At 34.1% G+C, this 25,764-nt stretch overlaps 2 protein-coding genes and 1 long non-coding RNA gene across 13 annotated transcripts in view; 2 read left to right on the top strand and 1 right to left on the bottom strand.

Moving 5' to 3' along the window:
- Positions 1 to 4,960, top strand: part of LOC138128925 (ATP-binding cassette sub-family A member 17-like) — a 44,400-nt gene extending 39,440 nt beyond the window's left edge. The window contains exons 19-23 of the mRNA XM_069045153.1: positions 1,408 to 1,892; positions 1,944 to 2,091; positions 2,779 to 3,022; positions 3,083 to 3,260; positions 3,320 to 4,960. Of these exons, the coding sequence (XP_068901254.1) occupies positions 1,408 to 1,892; positions 1,944 to 2,091; positions 2,779 to 3,022; positions 3,083 to 3,260; positions 3,320 to 3,487 (1,223 nt within the window). The 3' untranslated portion in view covers positions 3,488 to 4,960. The remainder of the gene's footprint in view (positions 1 to 1,407; positions 1,893 to 1,943; positions 2,092 to 2,778; positions 3,023 to 3,082; positions 3,261 to 3,319) is intronic.
- A 4,779-nt stretch (positions 4,961 to 9,739) lies between these two features.
- The window catches only part of LOC138130024 (thiamine transporter 2-like), a 33,093-nt gene continuing 17,068 nt past the window's right edge, over positions 9,740 to 25,764 (bottom strand). For 4 of the 11 annotated variants that reach the window (XM_069046388.1, XM_069046387.1, XM_069046391.1 and 1 more), the window contains 5 exons: positions 18,327 to 19,303; positions 17,298 to 18,259; positions 11,170 to 11,485; positions 10,910 to 11,114; positions 9,740 to 10,596 (listed from right to left, as the gene is read on the bottom strand). In XM_069046388.1, coding sequence (XP_068902489.1) covers positions 9,848 to 10,596; positions 10,910 to 11,114; positions 11,170 to 11,472 — 1,257 coding nt within the window. In that variant the 5' untranslated portion in view covers positions 11,473 to 11,485; positions 17,298 to 18,259; positions 18,327 to 19,303 and the 3' untranslated portion in view covers positions 9,740 to 9,847. The other 7 variants (XM_069046386.1, XM_069046385.1, XM_069046389.1 and 4 more) reach the window with 7 other exon arrangements.
- LOC138130026 (uncharacterized) lies at positions 22,182 to 24,505 on the top strand. Its single transcript, XR_011159463.1, has 2 exons — positions 22,182 to 22,484; positions 22,520 to 24,505. It is a non-coding gene; the product is annotated as an uncharacterized lncRNA (long non-coding RNA).

The following is a 25,764-nucleotide window of genomic DNA, read 5'->3' on the forward strand; positions in this document are numbered from 1 at the left end:
GGGGGAAGCCCCGTTCTTGAGGAGGATGTGGCTAAAGGTGGGTTTACGATTTTTAATGTTCACGCACAGTGCTTAACTTATGTATTGCAGGGATAATAGAGACGGGCATCGCTAATATAGCTTTTTATAACCAACATATGATCGCTGCTGCAGAATTTAGTGAGGGTGATGGTGAAGTGTACGTAAATTCCATGTATTCCAAAAATGAGTTGCATGGGGTACCAATTTCCATCAACCTCGCAATGAACGCGATCGTGAAGGCTCTTTTTAACGAAAGTTTTTCAATTACTATTCGCAACACCCCGCCAAAGCCACTTTATACAGAATTTTCACCTTCAGAGTTGTCGATAATAAATATTACAAGCACCTGGTTAATTCTGATCCCTCTAAGTATACAAACACATTTCTGTTTTATTTCATGTTTTATGTTATGTTAATTTGCAGGTATGCTTTTACTCGTAACTAATTTCATTATATTCCCGCATTCGGAGACGTCGACAGATTTTATACATATTCAGACTCTCGCAGGAGTAAAAATATATATCTACTGGCTCGTAAATATTCTCTATGATTATATTTCCGGAACCTTTATAATTATACTACTGCTTGCGTCGATAAGTTTAATAGACGTGTTAGCGTTTGAATTCGTAGTTTACAAGAGCAGCGAAATTTGTACGTTGATTTATTTAGAATTTGCAGTTACTCAACTAAGATGCTGACAGCTGTTCGTAAGACAACAATTTTGTTCAACAATTAGATATGTCTTACTCGGCGTCTTAGCTGAATAACTGTACGCCAACGAAATCTAATTGCAGTTGTTGCAGGGACGTTTTTCACAATATTTTCGTGTTACCTGATTTGTTCTTTACCCCTGGTTTACATATTTAGCTACAGAAAAACATTAAGTAGTGGATTCACTTCGTTCCTGATGTACGGAATGTTTATTGGATTAACACCAACTATTATTGTTAACCTGATGGAATTTTCTAATGATGACTACTACGTGAAACTTGCAAGTTTCCTAAAACATGGTTTATTACCTATCTTTCCTCAGTTTGGACTGAGTTACATCTGCGTCAAATTTTCTCGAAAATACGTTGAAAATTTTAACTGGGAGTATATGAACCCAAATAAGAGGAAGCATATTTGCGAAACTGATCGAAATCCATGTTGTGGTGAGTAGTTTTAATAAAAATACTATCTGGCATAAAAAATGTACATGTAAACATGGAAACTAACCCGCCCTACTTTTATGTAGTACTGAAAAATAATATTTAGGAGATGGTAGTTACGAGTAGACCAGTTTATTTCATTTTAAAAATGCCAAACAGTTCAGATCTCGCTGAAAAAGAAAGATATATTTTGAGAAATTAGCAGGTAAATACTGTTAATACATTTTTTTTCTAGGAGGATCATCGGCGCAATGTGAGGATTATAAAGATTATTTTTCTAACGAAAAGTTGGGAATAGGAGAGGATCTATTGGAAATGACGATATCATCTTTTGCACTATATTTTATAATCTTAATATTTTTAAAATCAGAACCATACCAAAAAATGTTACATTATCTGAAATACAGTATAGACACTATAAGGTACTGTTGCGTTTGTACATCAAATTATGAAAACTTTACTACGAGTGCTGAAAACGACAAACCACCAAGTCTAACAGGAACACTCTGCGTTCAAAATTTAACGAAATCGTATGGAAGAAAACAAATCGTGAAAAACTTAAAGTTCGACGTGAAGAAAAGTAAATGCTTCGGGCTCTTAGGAGTAAATGGTGCAGGCAAATCGACAACATTTCGGATGTTGACAAAATATTTGTTTTTTGACAAAGGGAAAATCTCCATATCCGAAGGTGGGAAATCAACATCGATTTCAAAAGCTGAGGTAAGACGCACGTGAATTGTCACTTTGAGAGTAACAAGGGTATCTTTGAAGTATTCGAAAAAAATCGGTTATTGTCCCCAAGAGGATTGTCTCAATTATTATCTAACGGGAAAAGAATTGTTGTACGTTATCGCAAACATCAAAGGGTATTCTAACGAAGCCGCTGAGAAAATCATTAAAGCTTTGTTAAACAGATTTGGTATGTATTTTTACGAAACATAATTGCATTATAACAGAATCGAGGAAGAGTACGAAGTCGAGATTTTTCAACTTCCGAGATTCTGTTATGGCACTTAATAACCGTGTAGTCTATAACGTTTTTCGCACAATCACTTATACGAAATGAATTGACTTTGAAGTAATTTTTTTGACAAAGTCATTAATTATTTATCGCATTAGGCATCGGTGTCATTAATTTACTTACCGCATTAGGACGGTAAGTTTAACATACAGATTGTGTCAACAACACTGGTAAGTAACTAGTAACAACATGATTGTGTGAAAAACATTATACAATATGGGCAACAAAGGTAAAGATATAGGATGTGCTATGAAAATCAAAATGTCTGCACACGTGCGGTGTAACTTAATACGCAGTCACGTTCAATTTTGATGATGAGATGATTTAAACTCGAGAACACAAAATATCTATGACAGAAACATCTTTTTAAAAGGGAGCGAAGCAAGTATGAACTGCATTAATCAATTATCATACACAACCTTACGTGTTAAAGTTTCGACAAAATCACTTCGATCATAGCTGTGATTGAAAATAATCCTCATATTCTCAATAGTTTTGTTTTTCATAGCTACCTGCTACCTTTTCTCATCGTATTGTACTATATTAAATTATAATTTTAAACGAACACCGGAAAAAATATTTTAGATTTAAACAAGTACGCAGACAAACCGTGCTTGGAGTATAGTGGCGGAAACAAAAGAAAACTGAACTGTTGTATAGCGTTTCTGGGCTCACCGAGTGTTATTTTACTGGACGAACCGACCAGTGGGGTTGATCCAGCCAGCCGCCGTAATTTTTGGAACACATTTTTACATTTTAAGAAACACCAGGAAACATCATTTCTGCTTTGTTCACATAGTATGGAGGAATGTGAAAATTTGTGCGACGAGTAAGTGGCTGTTTTTAAATACTCTTAACTGATATTGGTGTTATTATTGCGCACTTACAGAGTTGCAATTATGAAAAATGGCCAAATAAATGATCAAGGAAATCTACTCACTTTAAAATCCAAATATCAAAATGGTTATAAAGTGATAATTAAGTTGAACAACAGTAGTGGTGATACCGCTCCAATAAAAAATTGCTTATATTTGGAGTTAGGAGCCGTTCTTCAAGAAGAATATGGGGTAAATGCAACTTTTGTGTTGGAAGTAAAGCGAATTTGCTCATACGTAATTATTTTTAGGAGTCTCTGGAGTTCCACGTAAAGAATACTGCGAAACGTTTGAGTGAGATATTTAGTCTATTGGAAGAACTACAAGAGAGTTATACAAATATTGAAGATTACATAATAAGCGATATATCCTTAGAGGATATATTTTTAAGTGTTGCCGAAAAAAAAGAAGAAGTCTAACTAATCTATGCGTAAAAATATGTACAGGTATAGGGAAATGCAACAGTACTCGCATTTGACAATAACCCCTTGTTTCCAATCTCTTAAGAAATTATAATTATAAATTATACTTAGAAAATTATTCTTTACACAAATGCTTTAATTTTTTGCTGTTTACAATCATAATTAATAACAATTACAGACCAAAGAAGAATTAGAGAAAATTTGCAGAACAACTTTCACTAGTTATACGGTGCGATCAATTAAAAAATAAATCGAGTCGGCGTGTTACCTATGGCAACCCATGCTATAGCATAGGCTCCAAAGCAAACTCGATTTATTTTTTAAATGATCGCTCGGTAGCAGATGCCACAAAGATAAGCGTAATGGAGATTTAATGAATTTTCACAGAATGCGTCCATAAAAAAAAAATCGACCTGACAGATTTTAGTTTTTAAAGACGCTAATGATCTGATTGGTCAAATTATCTAATTATACAGTTGGTTGCAAAAAAAAACGGGAAAAGAGAATTTTCCTAATGTAAATTTGGTTTTGTCCATTTGTCAATTAAATGTCTACTTGATCATTCTACTTGATGATTCAGTCTACTTGATTACCTATCAAGTAATTTTTAAAAATGTCATTGAATTTTGACCATAATTCTAACCAACTTCTCGTAAGAAGGTTTCACACTATGAAAAAATTGTAAAAATGTGTCAATTTTATTCCGACAGTTACAGTTCCCGTTTTTTTTGTAACCAACTGTACGTAAAAACCTTGGAGTTTGCAAGAATTTGATCATTAGGTATAAGTGAAACACAAATTAAGTACAATTAGTTAAGTATAAGTTTCTAATTATAATTTAATTGTACACACCGTCATTCACAACTACGGACCAATCTTTGTTAATTATAACCTATAATTATTATAAGTGATTGGAAACAAGGCGTAACTCAGTTACATGGTGGTCAATAAGCTTCCAAAGTTTTCTATTTTTGTTATAAATACGAGTATTTAGTACTTAGTAGGGAAATGCTGCGATCCACAAACGTCTATTAGGTATTTATAGTTCTATTGTCGAGGATCGAGCAGTTGTCAATGATGACAAGTGAAAACCAAATTAAGAAATATCGAGTAATTTTTTCAATTTCACATCCAGTCAACTAGGTATATCTCCATTATAATACATATAATGGATTCCACATCTAGCCGGCTAGAAGTGAAATTTAATAAATCACACGTTATATATTTCTGTGTCTGTGATAAAGCTATGTGATTTAGATAAATAAGATTTTGAAAATTGTTTATTTTTTTAGAAATTCAATTGGTACCTACTGTTAAATAATTCCTATTACTGGTTCGTAGGTTAACTGTTTTATTAAGCATTATTAAACAAACTTATAATTACCATAGGGGAACATACTTTTACCCTTATTATCCCCCATGTTAAACGTATTTGCTCTAGCTTGAATAAATGTGTATTTTACGTCGAAATATTTTTATTTCCCTTTCTAGAGTCTCAAGGACAAAATAAGATAATCAACATCTCATATTGTTAGGTATATACATACTGTAGTAGTTGTCAGATTGTTACGTATAATTCCGGCCACCGAATTTTCGTCGTCACTTCTCATTTCATTGATATGAGATGTAAAGCGGCCCTTACTCCTTGGATGAATTGCGCCACTCGCCTGCGCATGATACCGTATGTTTCAAAACATTTCTGGTTAAGTAAGTAGATCATGAAAAGCAAATGCATTAAAAACGTATGGCTTAGCTTCTCAAATAATAATTGAACTGTCAAAAAAAATGTATCTATGAAAATGATTTTTATTCCTGAACAAAAGATATTCATGGTTGAATCTTATTTTCCAATGGTCACACATTTTGAGAAAGTGACAGTGTTCAGCAGAAGTACTCGACCTAAAGTTCGTACTGAGAAAACATTGAGACTGTCCAAGGTCAAATGGAAGACGAACCCCAATTATCTCTTAGGCAACTATCGCAGCAGACTGAGTTATCAGTCTTAAAGAATTGTTTGAAAGGATCTTGATGATTCAGTAACACATTAAATGTACCGAAACAACATTCTTGATGTTTTAATCAATCAACTCCAACTCACTCAGGAGTATTTTCAATAAGACGGGGCCACAGCACGGGAGACTCTTCGTTATTTGCGACAATTTTGAGCATCGAAGCTCAAGGCTATCATTTTCAACACTTGCTCTAGAGTAATTTAAAACACATTATTGTTAATTGTTGTTTATTCTTAACTCTCCACCACCCGACGGCACGGCAATTTTGCCGGAGTACATACACTATTACGGATATTACTATCAAGTAAGGAACTTCCTCATGATATGACATGAGTATAATAATATACCTTTTTGAATTTCAACTACCAATGCGTTACCTAAATCCAGAATTTTTTAATTTTTAAAAAGAGATTGCGGTACTAATCCCGTCGCTGAAATTACAAGTGGTAAAATCGAAATTTTTTCTAAACACCAAAGATTTTTCATAGCAAGGGAGAGCTCTAAATATTTATTAATTTTTGTGTTATATGTCTGTGTTATATTATGTGAATTTGGAACAGCTTTATCTAAAAGATATGCTTGCTTTTGTAGTTTATTTAAAATAATAATGTCTGGTCTGTTATGTTTAACATGAATGTCAGTCGATCAAAATATAATTTGTAATTGTCATTTAAACAAACAGCTTTCTGGTGTATAACTATACCTAAAGTGGTTGTGTATTCTTTAATAAATTGAATTTAACAGCTAAATTCATGTGTATAATTTTAGCGAATATATCGTGACGTTTCTTATATTCGCTTTGAGCCAAAACGGTGTAAGAAGAAATTATGTGTTCAGTTGTTTCCCCTTCAGTTCCGCAAATCCTACATTTATCAATGATCGATTGCAAACCGCATAATGTGTTTATTTATTTATTTATTGTTATTACATTACTTATTTACACATATTGCGCATATTTGTTTTTGTTGTTGGGTACATAACCTAACTTTAATCCGTTACGTAAACGAAGCGAACATTTGGGGCACCACCGTCCGCGGTAGTGCAGTACGAAATCTTGGGGCCAACCATAATGGACCTTTACATTTATAAGAGATGGAAAATATGCGCGTGAGATCTGCGCTTTGTGAGAGAACAGTTGACCGCTACATTTATTTCCATTGGTTTAACTCGTCCAAGTTATTTTACCTAACGGTCAACATCTTTGTTGTCTCACAGGACCCAGAATTCCTTTGCGCAGTGACGTCATTATGCGACAAAGAGCATCCTTATTTGTAAAGGTGCATTCTCGTAGAATCGTAGGGAGAAAAGAACCGTTCTCAAGTTTTTCCTGAAAATGTCATTTTATGACAGTTCTTTCAAAACAATTATTGTGAATATTGTGATAAACACATTTCCGCCTGAATTATTCAAGTTACGCCATACGTTTTTAATGCTCTTGTTTTTCAAAACCTACTTGACCAGAAATTTTTTAAAACATACGGTACCTACAATAACTTGGAGGTAAGATATTACGCGGGTCCAGCATCAGCGCTGACGTCACGCTGAGACTAGCTGAGACCGAGACTAATTATTCAAGAACCACGTGCGTGTTCTGCTAGTGTTTTCAAACGAAATTTTGCTTAGAATTTACAAAAATGCGCTGTGCAGTGTTTGGTTGTAATTCCTGCAACCAATCCTGGGATTTTTCTGGAGAAATTAAGTTCTTCGGATTCCCGAAAGACTACTCTACAACTACATAGCAGTTGTGGGTAATTTCTCTTGAACATCTAGGATTCTAGGCGGTTCCATTTATGATTCATAAAAGATTAACAATTGAACCGGACACAACTGCCATCACGAGCAATACGTGGACCGACCAAGTTTCTGAAGGAGGGCTAATAAAACCTCCTGAAGAATTAATGCAAAATATGAAAGAATTGAAAATATTAAAAAAAAATTTAATGGCGAACTATCAAAATCACAAGACATTATTTTTTAGTAACACTGTTAAACCTCTCGACAGTGGAATACGACGATAAAACGGAATAGTAGTTTATTTAACGAGTTCGTGTGTAAATTGAGATTTTTTTGGCACGAATGGGTCAGTTTAAAACGTGAGTAAAACGAAACCTTGAGAAGTTATTGCATCATGATTCCATCTAGTCCCAAAATTACGATCAGAGGCTTATACTCGTATCTACACATGTCGGTTATCAAAAATATCACGAGTATGATCCTGTTACTGTAGGTTCCAACAGAAATGGCTTGTTTGATTTTTGTTTGATATTCCTCTAGAAGCCGATTAAGTAATTGTCAACGAGTTGATCCGATAGCTGAATTTCCTTTAGAACCGGATATTGCAGGCATCGTAGACGCCTATGAACTCCAACAAACCGAACCCAAGTAAACGTCTGTAAAATTTACCGAAATCGAAAAGTTGTTTTCTAGGTTAGCAATAGTACATCATGAACGTTTTTTTGACATTTCACCGAAAAATCTGCTTACCAGTGGCGGAATTTGGCAATAAAGCTTATAAATGTAAAATGTTCTTTATTGTACCGGGCGAGTGAAGTTTTACCGCTCGCACGATTAACCCTATTAAAAAATTAGTAAAAATTACGAAACTTTAGGGTTACATTCCCTTGATATAAGACTTTAAATGTGTGTAATCAATTTTTCCTATTCACTTAATTCAGAATCATAAAATTTAAAAAATCGATTTTGAGTAAAAAAAAATTTTTTTCGTACACGCTCATAATTCTCAATTAATTCAAAGAACACATTTATGAAATTCGCATCAAAAGATAATTATTCGTGTTTGAATTATTCCTATTTTAACATTAAGAGCGAAAAATGACCAAGATTTACAACTGCAGTGTCATAAATAAATATCTCATTGTTGGGAAACATCTGTTGACCACTTTTCTAGTAATTATTAAGTCCCTAAAGTCCGCGCAAACCCAAGCATTTCCCCCGACAACTACGTGGTCCTCTGGCCGTTCAAGTCCTACATCATCGTCTGAGCAGGACCCGTACGAGGGAGGTTTCTCAGTCGAAAGAACGTACTCGAGAGCAACCCCGTCCTGTCGTCCTCGCCGCCTCCAGAGGGACAGCGTCCACCAATAGCGAACCAACCATTTTTTTTTACGGTCTTATCTCGGCGAGGTCTCGGCCCGCGATAAGACCGATCAACCAAGTTCTTATACCATCTTTCGACATTTTTTTTTCTTATTGTTTGTTCAAGATAGGATTACTTTTGTTTGAAAACTTTACCATTATAAATATTTAATATTTTCTATTGTGTTTGTAGCTTCAATTTTTGTAGTCAGATTTTTTTTTTTGATGTTAATAATTTTTAATTTTGTAAACTTTATCATATTTTGAATTCATTATAGCGAGGTCTGAGGTAAGATTAGCATCATTCACCTTCTCCTTCTGTTTGCGTTCCAGCGGCACCGTCTTTGGTCAAATTCCTGGTCACGACGCTAACACCGAAATCGTTATTTTATTCGGCCATAGGGCCGGATAGAAAAATATAACGTAACAGGTACCATAAACAACCTACGTCAACTTCTTTTGTGGAACTGACCGCCCAATTTAATAATAAATCATAGCTAAATTTTGTACTTTAATATCAAATCCCATTTATTTCAAAAACCGGTGATGTTTTCATGACTTCAATGACACCAAATTTTTCCTAAATGTTTGCAAGGACTCTCATTGAAAAATTATGTAAATTAATGTAGCGTTTATTGAATTAAAACAAAATCTTTATCTGTTTCATTAAAATTTTTGAAATTTTTACAGACTGTTCTACAGTGATACACAATCATTCCTGAATTTTTTGAGAATTTTAAATTGATTAGAAGTGGGTGTTTTCTCTCGGGCGGTAAAACTTCACTCACCCACTCACTCCATTATCAGGTAATAAGAGTAAAATGCACAATTATAATTCCAGCATCTAAAATGTATGAAGTATAATAAGTTTCAAACCACAAATTGTCTACGCTGGTGCATTCAACGCTTATTTGCATAGAATTCCGCCACGACATGACTGCAACGCCTGCACTGATTTGTTTTTTTTTTTATCACATTCTATACTTAGGTTTATGCTGAGTTAACACATTCAGCAAATTTTTGTAAATTAATCTGTTTGTTCCAAATTGTTCAAATAATTATCTTTTTTAAGTACCTACTTAAGAGTTTTAAGTGTGTAGATAATCTGCCTTAGTAACTAAACAACAATTACTAGTCCAAAAATACCTCAAATTATTTTCGTTCCATTATTTCTTTATTAGTTAATTATTTTGGTACAATTTGTCATGGTATGAAATTAATAAATAAATAATTTCTAGATTCAGCTAATCTAAGATTTCACAGATTTTTTTCTTTTATTCACAATAAAATTTGTGATTGCTATGACAACATAAATGAGACAAATACCAAACTGATAACTTCCATAAACAACGAATTGTCCTCTGACATCCAAGTTAAAACCGGTACCCTCTGACGATACTACTGCTGTCAATATTGCAGTAAAGGCCTGGCCCCAAAATGTAACTGTGCCAACTACCAAACCGTAACTGTCTTCTACTACTTCTTTAGCAATCTGTCCCATAACCAGTGTGGTCATAAAATAGACCAACGTGCTGTTCAATATGTAGAGTGAGTAGCACAGAAAAATGTTCTCCGTTTGTGAGATTGCAATCGTAAGTATTCCTGCAACTAGAGAAGAAGCAGCCAGTGCCATATCTAATTTATTTCTCCAAGTAACATTGACGTAGCCAGCTAAGAGGGATGAACAAAATCCTAGAAATGTTTGTAGGGCGATTACAGCACCATTGTATAAATCTTGATCTTCAGTTTGTAATAGGGAATAGAGAGTTTGGATATAATATTCCATCGCGGTGTACCCAGCAACTGCAAAACCATGCCACATTCCCCATTTAATAACCTTTCGGTTGGTAAATGCTTGAATCAAGTGGCCTTTAATAACAACAAACGCGGAGACGACCTTTTTTGAAAACGGTAGATGACGAACTTCTTCAGTTTGAAAATACATACTTTCTTTTACTGGTGGCAAAATGCAGGCCCACAGCGTTGTCAAAACCATAGCTGGAAAATATTGTTTATTGTTAAAATGATGACACTGAATAACGCTGTGTAGAAACAGCAAAATACTACCGACACTTTTTTATTCTTTATTATTTAAAATAAAACGTTGTTATGAAAAAGGGGCACGGCAAATAGGCCGGATTTATATATCATTCATTACAGATATTTATATCAAGTAAGTAAAGATAATTCCTTAGAAAGCATTTTTACATGATTTTTATTTTTTTTTTACATTCCACTATAATTTTTCTGGATTGTATTATCAATTTATCATTTTTAATTTGAATATACATAATTATTATTATTTACTCACCACCCAACGATATATAATTGAGTTGCTCAACATCCATCCATTTCACTGAAACTAGAATTTGTGCTAATATTCCTGAAGATGTTCGTCCTGCCAGAGTAGCTGCGTTTGTGTGTGACGTAACTCTTTCGAAATGTTCCTTGTCTACTTTAGCATAAATATAAGTATAGTAAGCTACCGCTGCTCCGTAAAACAATCCGTTGAAACCCTAACATAACAAACAATTAAATTCTTTGTGTTTTTTGAGTTATACACTAACATACTAAAGCTATTTGCAGTCCAAGCAAACTCGTGGTCCACAACATTAAACTGTACAGAATAACTCCGGACAACCCTACAACGATAATTAAGGGCTTGTATCTGCACATATCGGTGATCAAAAACGCAAACACTTGTAGTACTAGAGTGGAGTATACGGTTATAGGAAGAGCTTCTCTATTGACTTGATCTTCTGTGAAATTTTTGGGACCGACGAAATATTCGTAGTAAAACGCTTCTGATGGGCGAAACTCTTTCAAAAAACCAATCAAAGTTAACGTAAGCGAAATCTTAAGCCACGGTTCCATGATGTAAGATTATCTGAAATGTTATTTCAACTTATTTTTACATCTTTTAAATATGTGTTTCTATTTTGCAGCTATAACAGTCAGTATAACACTCAAACGGGTTTCGAAAAGGAGCTCTTTTCGATACGCGTTTCAGGAACATTTACTTAAATTTTTAATGTTGGCAGTGACTCGTAGTGAGTTGTTGCTACGTGATCACTGCATTTCACGACACTTTAAATTCAAAACTTACAATTGTTCGTCTATTTACTAGCATTACCAACCCTTATTTTTGCCAAATATAATTTTCCTAGCATTATGTTTTGAACTTTTTTTAAAATTTAAGGGGCAACAGAAAAAAATATTGTATTATACTGGTTTTATAAGCCATTTTGTCGCACCTGTTTGCTTTATTGCACTCGTTGCTGCGCTCCTCGTGCTCTAAAAAACGCGTGCGACAAAATGGTGTCTTATAAAACTCGTATAATAAATAACTATTTTTTTTCATAAGTGAATGACAAATATTTTGTTTCACGAACTTTGCAAAAACTATGCTTGTTGATGATAATTCAAAAAAAATTTCAAGAACAAACAGAAGACGATGCAAATATTGACGTTTTAAAAAATATATTTTGGACGTATGATTTTAATTTAAAAAGATCACTTTGGGTAAGGTTAAAAATGGGATTAATTGAGTAAATTTACAATTATATGGTAAATAACTACTGTTAATTGCTCTTACATTGTAATTGGGGTGACACTTTACTTTAAACTTAACTGAAAACTAAATTTAGATCTAAGTCAAAGGAGTTTATCGATAAATTGAAACTACAATCATCTACTTGCATACAATTGGTTTATCCCTATTGTTTGAATTTGAAAGTCGCCTTTTACTGATTATCACATTATAATCAAATTAGATAAAAATAGATTGAATTTATCAATGCCAAAAATTAAAAATATTTTATGCAAGTCATACATAAGTACCTACCTTAGTAAACAAATAAATTTCTCCAAGACTTAAAGTTAAAGAAAAGTATTGTAACGGTCCGAATAGGTTCGGTAAATTAAGAATTTTAATTTTTAAAATAATTTTAACGAAATGTTTTAAATACCGTTCATTTGCCACGGAAATGTTGGTCAGTTGTAAATTTTATTGATGGCTTTGTCGGCAAGAGTGGTACCACATTCCTCAAGTGAAATCTACCAATCTTTCTTTGAAAATCCAGGTACGCGCCCGGTCCGAACCCACCACAAAGATAACAGTTTTCATGGGAAAAGAAACATTGCAAAATTTACTCGTTCGACAATTTGGGGAGTAAAGTTAAAATCAGGGGATAATTGAATTAATGAATTTGATGTTAGCAGTGTAACGGTCCGAATAGGTTCGATAAATTAATAATTTTTTAATTTTTAAAAATGATTTCAACGAAATATTTTAAATACCGTTCATTTGCGACGGAAATGCTGGTCAATTGTAAATTTTATTGTTGCTTTGTTCACAAGAGTGGCACCACACTCCTCAAGTGAAATCTGCCAACCTTTCTTTGAAAAATGCAGGTACGCGTCCGGGGCAAAACATAGCCCAAGGGGAACAAGTGTTCAGGGGAAAGGAAGCGTTGCAATAAATTGATTGTAATTACATGTTCGACAATTTGGGTGGTCCAGTTAAAATCAGGGGATAATTGAATTAATGAATTTGATGTTAGCAGGTTTCAAATTGAGAGAACAACAAAATTAATGTTCATTAGGTTAATTTACCTTTTTTAGCATTCTCAAATTTGTGGCATATTTGTAATTAAAGGGCGAGAATTGCAAATTAAAAAACAGAGCGCTTTATCGTAGAAAAGAACTAGAATCGTTTGCACTTTTAGTTAGAAAAGTAACAAAGCAAGGTAGAAAGGGATCGGTAGAAAACACAGAGGACCGGGTAACGGTAAAGCCAGGTAGTCGTAGAAATCAGACGTGTGAGTGAGAGAGAGAGAATGAAATTTACGAAGTAATCATTAATTAGAACGGTTTTGGGGAATCAAACAAATGTAGAACAATTTTTAGAAGTAGCAGAACAACGGAACTTAGTTGCATGAAATGGCACTTGCGTAACAGCGTTTCAAGCCCAATTTAGGTTTCAAAATAAGGTTAATTTGTTTCATTTTAATTATGTTTGTTTCATTTTAATTGTGTTTGTTTTATTTTAATTATGTTTGTTGCATTTTAATTATGTTTGTTCCATTTAAATTCTGTTTAATTCTTGGTGCTGATTTTTATTATTGTATAGAGTCGGTAATTCAGTGTTCCTGTTAATTCGGTTTGTCCCATTTTAATTGTGTTTGTTTCTTGATGCTTATTTTTATTATTGTATAGAGTCAGTAATTTAGTGTTCCTTTTCAGAGTTCTAATTCAACAACAAATTATGTATATACGGTCTGGTCCTAACAAAAGTCTAAATTTAAACATTTAAAATAATGGTGGAAAAACGGAAACTGTAATTTCAAAAGTTTTAGAGATGTCGAAAAGGCGTCGCGATCGGCGTAAAGTAGAACCGAGCTGATTGGTCACGTTGGTCAAGTAGGGGTTGCGAAAGTGGGGTGCGCCAGAAATGATAAAACCGATTGCGGGACGGGAAACAAGGCTTTTTTGATTCACTCGGGGTTTGATCTCCAAAGTAGCCGGAGGTACGTTCAGTACTTCCAGCAGCCATTTTGTGACCACGTTCTTTACATTTACAAGGTAAATTATTCCTCTAATTTTTGTACATTATTTGTAGCCGCGATTTAATTAGCCCAACAGCATTTAGTTCTTTATCGTTCTAACGTAAAGATGATATTCTTTTCTTGAAGCTTTTGATGACCACGTGACTCTTTAGAATCTTGAATTAAATTCCTTATAGCGAGGTATGTGATCTTCTTGCATTTACCGATTGGGGAAACGTGCTCTTGTCAAGGGGAACCATTATGCAATCATTATAAAACATTTCCATTCATTATTTATGTCTTGGATTCTCGAGTTCGGGAAGCGACCGCCAGTGTCCGTCGCACTCAATTAGCTGTGGTCCGGCATAAGTGCACAAACCGCCATGTCACCCGTAAACGGGACAGTGACCAAACTAGGCCAGCTGACACGTGAAGAGAGGTACCCTTTGGCCCTGTTAGAACCCTTTTTTCCCTTTTATTTTCGACCACCGGAGTAGACCGGGGTGATCTATGAGATTCCAGGGCATCGCGTCGGGTTCAATTTAATTGGGGTAATTGAAATCTAAATCGGATCACATAGTTCCCATCTCCAACTCGTATAATGCTGTTCGCGCCATAAACTCCTATATTTGCCCAGCTTAGTCATTTATTCATGAGTCAGATCTCAATTCGAGGGCCGCGAGTCAAATCTCATTGGGTCAAATTTCCGCCAACTTCTGTTATTAAAGTCATTTATTTATTTCTATCATTTGTTGGGACCAAACGCCACCATACTCGATTATTTGTTAAATAAAATTTAAGTGAAGTGCGCGCAATCGTTTTAATTTCATCTTTGAAAACCGTCCAAAGGTACGGCCTCTCATTAGAGCCTAATTAAAGAAAAATGGAAAATAATACACAACGTAGGATCCATAAATATTTCTTTCTCATTGCTTTTGTTTCGTATTTTTCCGCAAAATTTCATCTGAGGGAATGCGGCAACCAACAATACACCAAACGAGGGAGAAAAAAAAATCATCGAGGAAAAGTCAAGGGAGTCGAAAGGTTACAGCAGGTTTCAAATTGAGAGAACCACCAAATCAATGTTCATTAGGTTAATTTACTTTTTTAGGATTCTCAAATTTGTGGCATATTTGTAATTAAAGGGCGAGAATTGCAAATTAGAAACAGAAAGCTTTATCGTAGAAAATAACTAGAATCGTTTTCACTTTTCGTTAGAAAAGTAACAAAGCAAAGTAGAAAGGGAGTCGGTAGAAAACACGGACATCACGGTAACGGTAAAGCCAGGTAGTCGTAGAAATCAGAGGTGTGAGTGAGAGAGAGAGAATGAAAATTACGAATTATGTAATTAGAACAGTTTTGGGGAATCAAACCAATGTGGAACAATTTTTAGAAGTAGCAGATCAACGGAATTTAGTTGCATGACATGGCACTTCCGTAACAGCGTTTCAAGCCCAATTTAGGTTTCAAAATAATGTTAATTTGTTTCATTTTAATTTTGTTTGTTTCATCTTAATTCTGTTTGTTTCATTTTAATCCTGTATAATTCTTGGTGCTGATTTTTATTATCGTATAGAGTCAACAATTCAGTGTTCCTGTTTAATTCTGTTTGTTCCATTTTTAATTGTATTTGTTTCTTGATGTTGAGGTTTATTATTGTATAGATAGAGTCAGTAATTTAGTGATCTTTTTCAGAGTTCTAATTCAACAACAAATTTGTACATTCGGTCTGGTCCTAACAAAAGTCTAAATTTAAACATTTAAAATAATGGTGGAAAAACGGAAACTGTAATTTCAGAAGTTGTAGAGATATCGAAAAGGGGTCGCGATCGGCGTAAAGTAGAACCGAGCTTTGGTCACTTTGGTCAAGTAGGTGTTGCGAAAGTGGGGTGCGCCAGAAATGATAAAACCGAATGCGGAACGGGAAACAAGGCTTTTGATCTCCAAAAGTAGCCGGAGGTACGTTCGGTACCTCCAGCAGCCATTTTGTGACCACGTGCTTTACATTTACAAGGTAAATTATTTCTCTAATTCTAGTACATTATTTGTAGTCGCGATTTATTTAGTCAAACAACGTTCTAAAGTAAAGATTAAGTATATTATTTTCTTTGAGTATTAGAGGACCACGTCACTCTTTACAATCTTGTATTAATTTCTTTATCGTGAAGTATGTGATCTTCTTGCATTTACCGATTGGGGAAACGTGCTCTCGCCAAGGCGATCTGTTACAACTTATTATAAAATAGCTTCATTAATTATTCATAACTTGGGGGCCTTCACCGTCGGAGAAGCTACCGAGAGTGTCCGTCGCACTCAATTAGATGTGGTCCGGCATAAATGCACAAACCGCCGTGTCACCCGTAAACGGGACAGTGACCAAACTAGGCCAGCTGACACGTGAAGAGAGGTACCCTATAAGTCTGTTAGAACCTTTTTCCCTTTTATTTTCAATCACCGGAGTAGACCAGGCTTTGACTGAAGGTTTCCAGGGCATCGCGTCGGGTTCAATTTAATTGGGGAAATAATTCAAATCTAAATCGGATCACATATAATGCATTCATTTTTGTAATGACGAACTAACTGGAACTTTTTTTTTGTTAGGTTTTTTTACAAAATAACGGAAAATTCGACAATTGGTAATGATTTAAATTGTCATATTTATTGTCACTGCCAAAGTGAATGAATTTTCTATCGTTTTAATTCCATTACTTATTTGAAAATCCTTCCGAAGGTACGGCCTCTCGTTAGAACCTAATTAAACAAAATGAAAAATAAAACACAACGTAGGATCCATAAATATTCTTTTCTCATTATTTTTGTTTCGTATTTTTCCGCAAAAATTTTATCCGAGGGAATGCGGCAACCAACAATACACCAAATAAGTGAGGAAAGTTCCATCGAGGAAAAGTCAAGGAAGTAGAAACATTTCAATATTGTACCTAACAGAAAATCCTTGTATTATAAAAATCGAAAAATCTGTCATTGATGGAGTTACATAACCTCTCTTTTTCGATTTCGTATCAGAGCGGCAAAAATCAAATATATTCGAATTTCACACTTTTGATATTCGTTTTTTTAGACACTTTGTAGTTTGTTCATAAACTTTTTTGTTTTTGTACCGTTTTTACCCTTGCTCCTGTCCTTTCTCTTTACCTGATTAATACTAGTTTTTTGAGACGATATTTCCCATTTCTAAGCGACTTGAGCAAAAACCCACAAACATCTTTCCCAAAAATATCTTTGCAAGCTGGTGTAGCTGTGAGCACATATCCCAAAGAGATTACACGTGCATCCATACAAGATCATAACTGTTCATGCACTTTTACCTGTAGATTTTCCTCAACGCATTGAATGCTGTAACTGATTTAAAAATAATCTCAGTCATGACAGAATATTGTATTTATCCTTCTTCAGTGATGAAGATTGGTTCCATATTTCCGATTATGTTAAACACGCAAAATTTAAAATTTGGAGTACTTATAGAAATCTTGCATGATTTTGTTGAGACGTCGCTGCAACCACAAAAAATTAGTGTGGTTATTAGCAGTTTCTCGAAGAAGAATCCACAGACCTGTATTTTTTCAAGGTTCTGTAATAGGTAAACGATATAGAGAAGAATTTTTTGAACTGTTCATACATCATCTAGATGATAAGGAACTTAGTTTAGGTTACTTTCAACAGGATGGAGCGACAGCTCACATTACAGGGGTAGCTTTGGCTTATTTGCAGTTTTATGATAATCGAGTTATAAGTCTGGAGCTTAATCCACAATTTCCACCATATTCCCCCGATCTTACACCGTTAGATTTTTCAGTATTTGGCTATTTAAAAGATCAAGTACCTATTCAAATAGGAATTTGATAATTTATTAGAATTGCAAAATGAAATGACACATTGTTGTAATGACATAAACCAAGAAATGCTACAGAAGATTTTTCAACATATAAAAACAAGAGTGCGAGTATGTTCAGGCACAGTTGACAATTAGATTTTCCGTTTTTTTCTTATACCGTCAGTACTTGAGTACCAGAACATGTCAAACACTGGAATCTCGGCAACTTTTTGTCTACTCCAGGCGATCCAGCCAATCGTGACGTCCAAAATAAAATAAACTTCTGAAAAAGAAATAATGTTAGCTCGAGTTAACTCAAGTATTTTTATTTATGTTCTGTACTAACAAACCTAACAAAGTCTTATTCCGGGTACTATCACAGATATATATTGATACCATTGATGAGCGAGCGTTCAGACGCAGTCTTCCGCCATGGGGGAGGTGGAGTGTAGCTCTTTTGTTCTTGATATCCTAGTCCCATCGCCTGGTGTTCCTGCCATCTTGATCACGGTGCTATCTCCATGGATGGGAGAAATGGGGGATGCGCCTGCCACCCATGGCGTCCACCTCGAAGATAACGTCGGTATTGCCAGTTCTGAATGTTGGTGAGATTAGCGCGAACTACTAGGTATATATTTGTACTAAGTTACGTCTTCTTATGCACTGAAGTATCTCCTAAAATTACAAATTATAGCCTTAAAGGTACCAGAAATAAAACCATCCAAACTCTTCGAAAGAACATCCGGTATACAACTAATACAAACGTGGGGCACAACAGAATTATAATTAAATTATCGACAATAGCTAATAGCAATAAATCTATTTAAATGTCTTGAAATAAAACTTTTTCCATTTAAAACTACATACTGTATTCACTTTCAAATTAATATAGGTATGTGTACACGAACAATTATGTTTCCATTCACAATTTGCTACCTGAGAATGTATTATATTATAATTAGGACTAAAGACCCTAAAGATAGACCTATTACGATCAAAACACATGTTTAAGAGCTTTAACATACATTAATAAGTAATGTATCCTAATTTACTACTGCTAACAAAATCTGCCACCACCTTAAAAATTACATTATTTTCTAACTATCAGTAATATGGCATGGAATCAGATTTTAAGAAGGTGAGAATCCACAATGGTTGCATTTCTTCTTTTGCATGCAACAAAGGCAAAAGACGATGCCACACGGGAAACAAAATATTGCACACAGCCATCCCCATATGCTAAATCCAGTTCTGAACGTTCCAGCGTGGCAGACTGGGCATGTACCCCCAGTTGGAGGGTGGGTCGAGATATTGACATTTGTTACATCTGTCGACAGAAGAAATATTAGATGAAATAAATAAAAATAAATAAATGCAGGACAAGTTCGCATTTGTTCACAACTAAGCAATTAGGGAAGATATTCTGACCTTTGGTTTCGTGCTACAATTAAAACACTTGCTTGTCTAGTCTTTCAACACTTGTAAAACAATGTACTGTTATTACCTTGCAGGAAATAACTATTTTGGCGAATGGTAACGTAAAATAAATATTCTTTATTTTAAGATATATTTGGACAAATATTTTAAAAAATTGGTTTTCATTGTCATTTCGTTTAGATGCCTGGTTGAACGTATGGTGGGATTTAAATCCATTAAATTACTTATTAAGCACTTAGCATTTTCTAATGAGAGGATAGCCACTGAAGAATAAAATATACTTTCCGAAAAAATATGTATTTAATGAAAATCTTAGTCTGAAATTTATAATAAAAAAACACGTTTGCATTTTATCCAACTGTAAAACCGCAATGGTTGCATTTTTTCTTGCGCATGCAGAGGCAGCAGATAATCCCTACAGGAAAGCAGAAAATGCAGCACAACCATCCACATAAGGTAAAACCGGAACTAAAGGTGCCGGCATGGCACACAGGACACGTTCCCCCATACTGAGGTGCTGTTGATACAGTTACATTGGTTACATCTGCAAAGAAAAAACAGTGAAACTTTTACACCAATACCTAGTCTACTTTGATCGAATAGATTAATCCGCACATATGGAAATCCTTTGTTTTCAGCCTAAATCGATCTGTCACATCCTATAAGGGGTGGAAATGGCAAAAAATCGTGTTAATCTGATAACACTGTTTTGTGTTAGTTCTACGTGAATTTTTTCAATTAAAAAAGAAGGATAATAAATTTAAAAAATTAGAAAGGAATTATCGAGGTAACATGTTCCTATTATGTTTACCAAAAATTCTTTATTACTTGCTTTAATGGCTATTGTAAAGACAAGATAATAGAACTTAACTCCTTATCACTTCCCTGATAAGTGATAACATAAAAATTGCATTATAAGTTATAACTATCAATCATTAATCGAAGGTAAAATAACAAGACCTAATTTTTTTATCGGATAAATTTTTCAATTTTACGAAAACTTTTTGTTTTGACAATTTTACGAATTGAATTTGGGAATTTTTATTCTGGTTAGGCCCGAGAGCTTTAGCTCGAGGGTTTAACCTTTGAATAAAAATGCTCAAATATCAAGAAGTAAAATTGCAAATATCATAGCAACTAGCGTATGAAATCCAATCGCAAATTTGAATATCAAGTATACAAAGTAATAATTTTAAAATGTTAATTTCACAATGTTTCAGTTTGTCTAATAATGAAACTTGTTTATTAATTTCTCTTCATACACGGAGTATTCTTTGGCGGATAATGATTGCTACTACTCGTTCAGATGAATTACGCCACTCGCCTGCGGCTCGTGACAGAAAATTATCCTCACGAGTAATAGCCATCATTATCCGCTCATTGAATATACTATTACGCACAGGATGAAATTACCAAAAATGAGAAATTCAAATTCAATTGTCACAGCTCTACTTTTTCCCCAAAGCCTATTATGACCTATTTAGTGACTAGATTTAATTTTTTATATTTTAATTTATTACCACAATCATTCTTTTGTACTCCAAGCCAATATTTAATTAATTAAATACTACTTTTAAATAAGAAAAAAATATTCATTCGATTCTGGAATAGTTTAATATAAATATTTTGTGATACGTTCAGAATCGAGAATTCGTCCACACATTGTTTGCTTCGACCAAAAAGTCTATACAGCGTGGACCATCGTATGGCATTTTTTAAATTTAACCTATTTAAAATGGCCAAAAAAAGATGAAAATTGGAGGAAATGATCTTCAATTTTGATACTACAACATGGCATAATTATTTTTTAGAAAACAAAATTGATGTGAAAGTTGATTTTGATAGCATTTTATTATCAAAGTAACAAAGCAATCCGGACTTTTTTCTTACAATCTTATCCACAGGGCAATGTCGATTATGATTATACAAAATTTGGCATTTAAATCAGGATAATAACTGAATAAATTGACATTTAACATCTACGAGCAAAGTAGTAGCATATTTATGGTAGTATTTTAAAATGATGGAAATCATCAAACGGTGGTAAAGTTTGATTTACAAGGGTCTCCAATAGCTTACAAATCTAGGACCGCACCGCCAGTTATGATTTACAGCTGGTTATTTGCGGTAAGTGACCATTGTCAATCAGGAATATGACCCATCGAGGGTCGTCGTCATAAATTACTCACATTTTGGTACCAAAAATTATTACGTCAATTAATTTGAAATCAATGCTTCCTTCATAATTTTTAATATCAGAAATGAGTTCTCTGTGGTATTTTCAATCCAGGGAGTCGATAAAAAAAAATTAATAATTCTAATTTTTTCATGTTTTAGCGTCCTGACGCCATTTGGAGCGTCTGTTTGAAAAAATAAAAAATCCATGTTGTAGTACTTTCAGTGTAGATCACTGACCGCAAAATTCAAATTTCTAGGATGATTAGAAATATGGTTTATTGAGAAAATGCTATACGATGGTCCACCCTGTATAAAAAAATAGAAATTTTATTTTAAATTGTTTGAAAGAACAGCTACAACTCAAATTCTATACAACTTCCCGACTTCAATTATTGGAACGTTTGTTTTTATATCAGCTTATCATAACAGATTATGTAATCTGATATGATTCACAAGATTGCTACGTTTTCGATTTTTTCCTTATTGAAAAATCTCTAAAATTAACATAACCATAATGGGATTTCAAACTCATTCAACTTATTGTCGTTCAGTACATACATTCACTTAATAGAATTTCTTACTGATTGGTGGTGGATCCATAGAAGTAGTCGGGGCCGGCTCATAACTGTACGGCGGTGGCGGATTTTCTTTACCGTGCATATTAAACTTTTCTAAATTTTTAATTATGCACTGAAAATAACAAATCTACTCTTGAACTGACTAATAAAAATACAGTGTCTTTACATGAACCACCTAACTTTTTTAAACTACGCAAACTCTCGTTTATCGGTAGTATCTGTAAATAAACTAAGGAAGATTACTGATAATAATTTGAGACTATCCACATGTGTTGGCGTTTATTAAGCTAATTCATCACTTTTATTGTCGCCGAGGTAAAATCAAAAAGTAAACTTCCTCCGACCCCGAGCTTCATGAAGCATGAAGGTGTTATTTTCAATATAACAACAAAGCATAAACACTGGCTAGATTTACTGAGTAGGATAAACAACAGAGAAAGAAGCGCTGCTCTTGTAACCGGAAGGGTTGTTTTGACCAATAAGTGCGCGTCACCTCAACACTACTCTTGGTATAGTTTGTCCAGCGAGAGATTGGTTGTCGTAAAAGTCACTAAATTCTAGGCAGAGAAAGTACTACCTAGCGTAAATTATTTATTTATTTATTTATTTATTTACCTTCAAGCAGTAATATTTTTTGCCCTGAAATATGTTCTAATTAATGTATTCTAGTGCATTTTGTAGTGTTGGGTTACGAGTCTACAATTTAAAATTTCCCAGTCTCTCGCTGGACGAAGTATAGTATCATACTTAGCAACTCGCATAATCTACAATTTTTTTCTCTTCTTTTACTCATGTTAAATCATGTGCAAATGTGAGTTTCTATAAATAGTCATAGTTAAACAAAGCTAGTATTTATATTTGATTCTTTTGTACCGATGACGTAACAGTCAAGACCATAACAAATCTGATGTACTCGTATTTCTGACCACGAGATCCATTCCATAATTATTGCGCCTTTTCAGCATTTTAAGGGGGGACCTAGTCAATCGAATGCGAACTGTGACATAGTGAGGAGTACCTAATAAGTTTCAATAAAAGTTGCTTAGTAAAGTTTGTGCAAAAGTGCATTTATTTACACATCACTGAGCATCCTGTTTCTGTATGTTAGTGTTGTGGTGAGACTATTGTTTCTAATAAGTAACAATTGATCTTGCTGATCATCAGGACCATAATCAAAACACAACTAGTAAGATGGTGCGTTGTCGCGTAGTACCCATTGCATACCTTCTATCTAAACCTCCAAATTATTATTGTCACAAAATTCCCAAAATTGAGTTTATTTGTAAAAAAAATTCGTTTTATAAAACATAAGAGCACTCGTTATTTACAGGTACTCCTGCCTGCGGCAGTCGTGCTGCAAATCTTACTCGTGTCTTAATATAATTTTTATAAAACTCATGTTTTAATATACTATTATCTAACTTGCATGCTGCAAGATAAATTTCCCGCGTGAGCCCTTCGGTGGCGCTGAAAATTTCTTCGCCACCTGAAGTAAACGAATCAAATTCGGTACTAATTTATTTGCTGATTCCCTAATTTGTAGACGATTAATAATAATTAAACACGCATTTTGTTCAAGGTGAATTGACGTTTCCGTCTGACTTACGTCATTTAATTCGAAGATAACCGGGAAGTACCTATTTTGAGACTATAACCACAAAAAAGTGGTACCGCATTTGAAATGTTTATGTACTGTTCAAAATTTGTATTTTGTGCTTACTAAATACTTTCAGAAAATTGGTTGCTCACCACTCCGTTTTATTATTTTACAGAAAGTAATTCCCCTGCGGTTGATGCTCAGACCACACTCACGTCACACAAACCGCCATGACACCACTGTTAACGTAATATCAACTAAAATTATGTATTTTATTTGTTAACGATTACCAACTTGCGACACCTTGATAAAGAATCGAGTTTGATGTGTTATATCAATTCTGAATTTGATTACAACAATTATAATTATTTTGTGTAGATACTGCCCCTTTCTACGACAGTTGTCTCTCTCCCACTCAGATCATCGCGTCAGATTTCGATTTATAAAACGGTTAACAATAATCATGTAACATTACGGTTTTCAAGCGTAACAGTTAATATTGCTATACAATATATCACATAAAATATTACACTCAAGAGGAGAAATTTTTAATTTACTTACTAAGTGGCTGAGGCATCGGTGCAGCTGGGGGGAGAGTTTGCGGAGATAATACTTGTGGGGGTGGTTGTTGCAGATTATAGGGGGGCGGTTGGTCGTATTTGTTCATTGTGCACTTTCTTAAATACGCCGACAAAAATGGTAGGTACCACTCACGTTAGCCCTGGTGGCGAAGTGAAAACGATCGCAATCGCAGTAACCAGAGCTGCAGTAATCTGCAAAGCACTGTTTGCGCGGCTTACGTTATCATGTTATCAACATTTTCTTATCTTATTCATGGAATTACTCTCTCACGCTTTTAATGTCTGCACTCTTTTATTAAGTCTGAAGCTCGGTTGACCGTAAATAGAAGATTGATAAATTGGGATGTTATTAAAAAGTGTAACAACAAAAACGAATATAATAATCATAGAGAAAGTATAATAAAAATAAGCAACTTGTAAAATAATGTGTGCTTCTGAATTAATGAATCGATTATTGACCAGGTGGTGGTAGAATTTCAAGCTCTTATCTACACCTTCCATGATATACGATGTTACATAAATAATGGAAGTGTTCTATAAAAAATATAAACTTAATATTGAACTGGATAACAACTAAATACAGGGTGTTTTTGAAATGCGTGTACAATTTTTAACCACAAGCTACTGGCTTCATGTAGAACTCGGAAAAAATATTTAAAAAATTCTGTCAAAAAATAAAATGACATTTATTTTTTGAGCTACAATTGTTTTTAATTGCTTTTAGTCTTCTATGTTGTCCTACAACCTCGTAGGTAAAATTTCGGCACATTTTAAAAATACACCCTGTATATCATATTTTATAAAACGTATACCATTGCGGTTTCCTTGTTCTAAAGCATATTTCCTATAGGTTACTTTGCATTGGCGTACATTTTATAAAACATAATATACAGGGTGCATTTTAAAAATGTGCCGAAATTTTACCTACGAGGTTGTAGGGCAACGTAGAAGACTAAAAGCGATTTAAAAAAATTGTAGCTCAAAAAATAAATGTCATTTTGAGTTCTACATGAACCCAGTAGCTCGTGGTTAGAATTTTTGCACGCATTTCAAAAACAACCTGTATGTGAGTACAAAGTTTACATGGATATGTACAGGGTGATTCAAGTTTTAGCGCCCGATCGAGAACACCCACTTCTAATCAAAATTCTCAAAAAATTCAGGAATGATTGTGCGTCGTTGTAGAATATTCTGTACAAATGTGAATTCTTTAATATATTTCATTTTAATTCAATAACTGTTAAATTAATTTACATAATTTTTCATTGAGAGTCCTTTCAAACATTTAGGTCATTGACGGTGTCATTGAAATCATGAAAACATCACCGGTTTTTGAAATGAACGGAATTTATTATCAAAGTGCAAAATTTAGCGATGATTAATTATTAAATTGTTCGTCACTTCCACAAAAGAGGTT

The sequence above is a fragment of the Tenebrio molitor genome, chromosome 4 (genome assembly GCF_963966145.1).
Source record: "Tenebrio molitor chromosome 4, icTenMoli1.1, whole genome shotgun sequence".
Taxonomy (NCBI): Eukaryota; Metazoa; Arthropoda; class Insecta; order Coleoptera; family Tenebrionidae; genus Tenebrio; species Tenebrio molitor.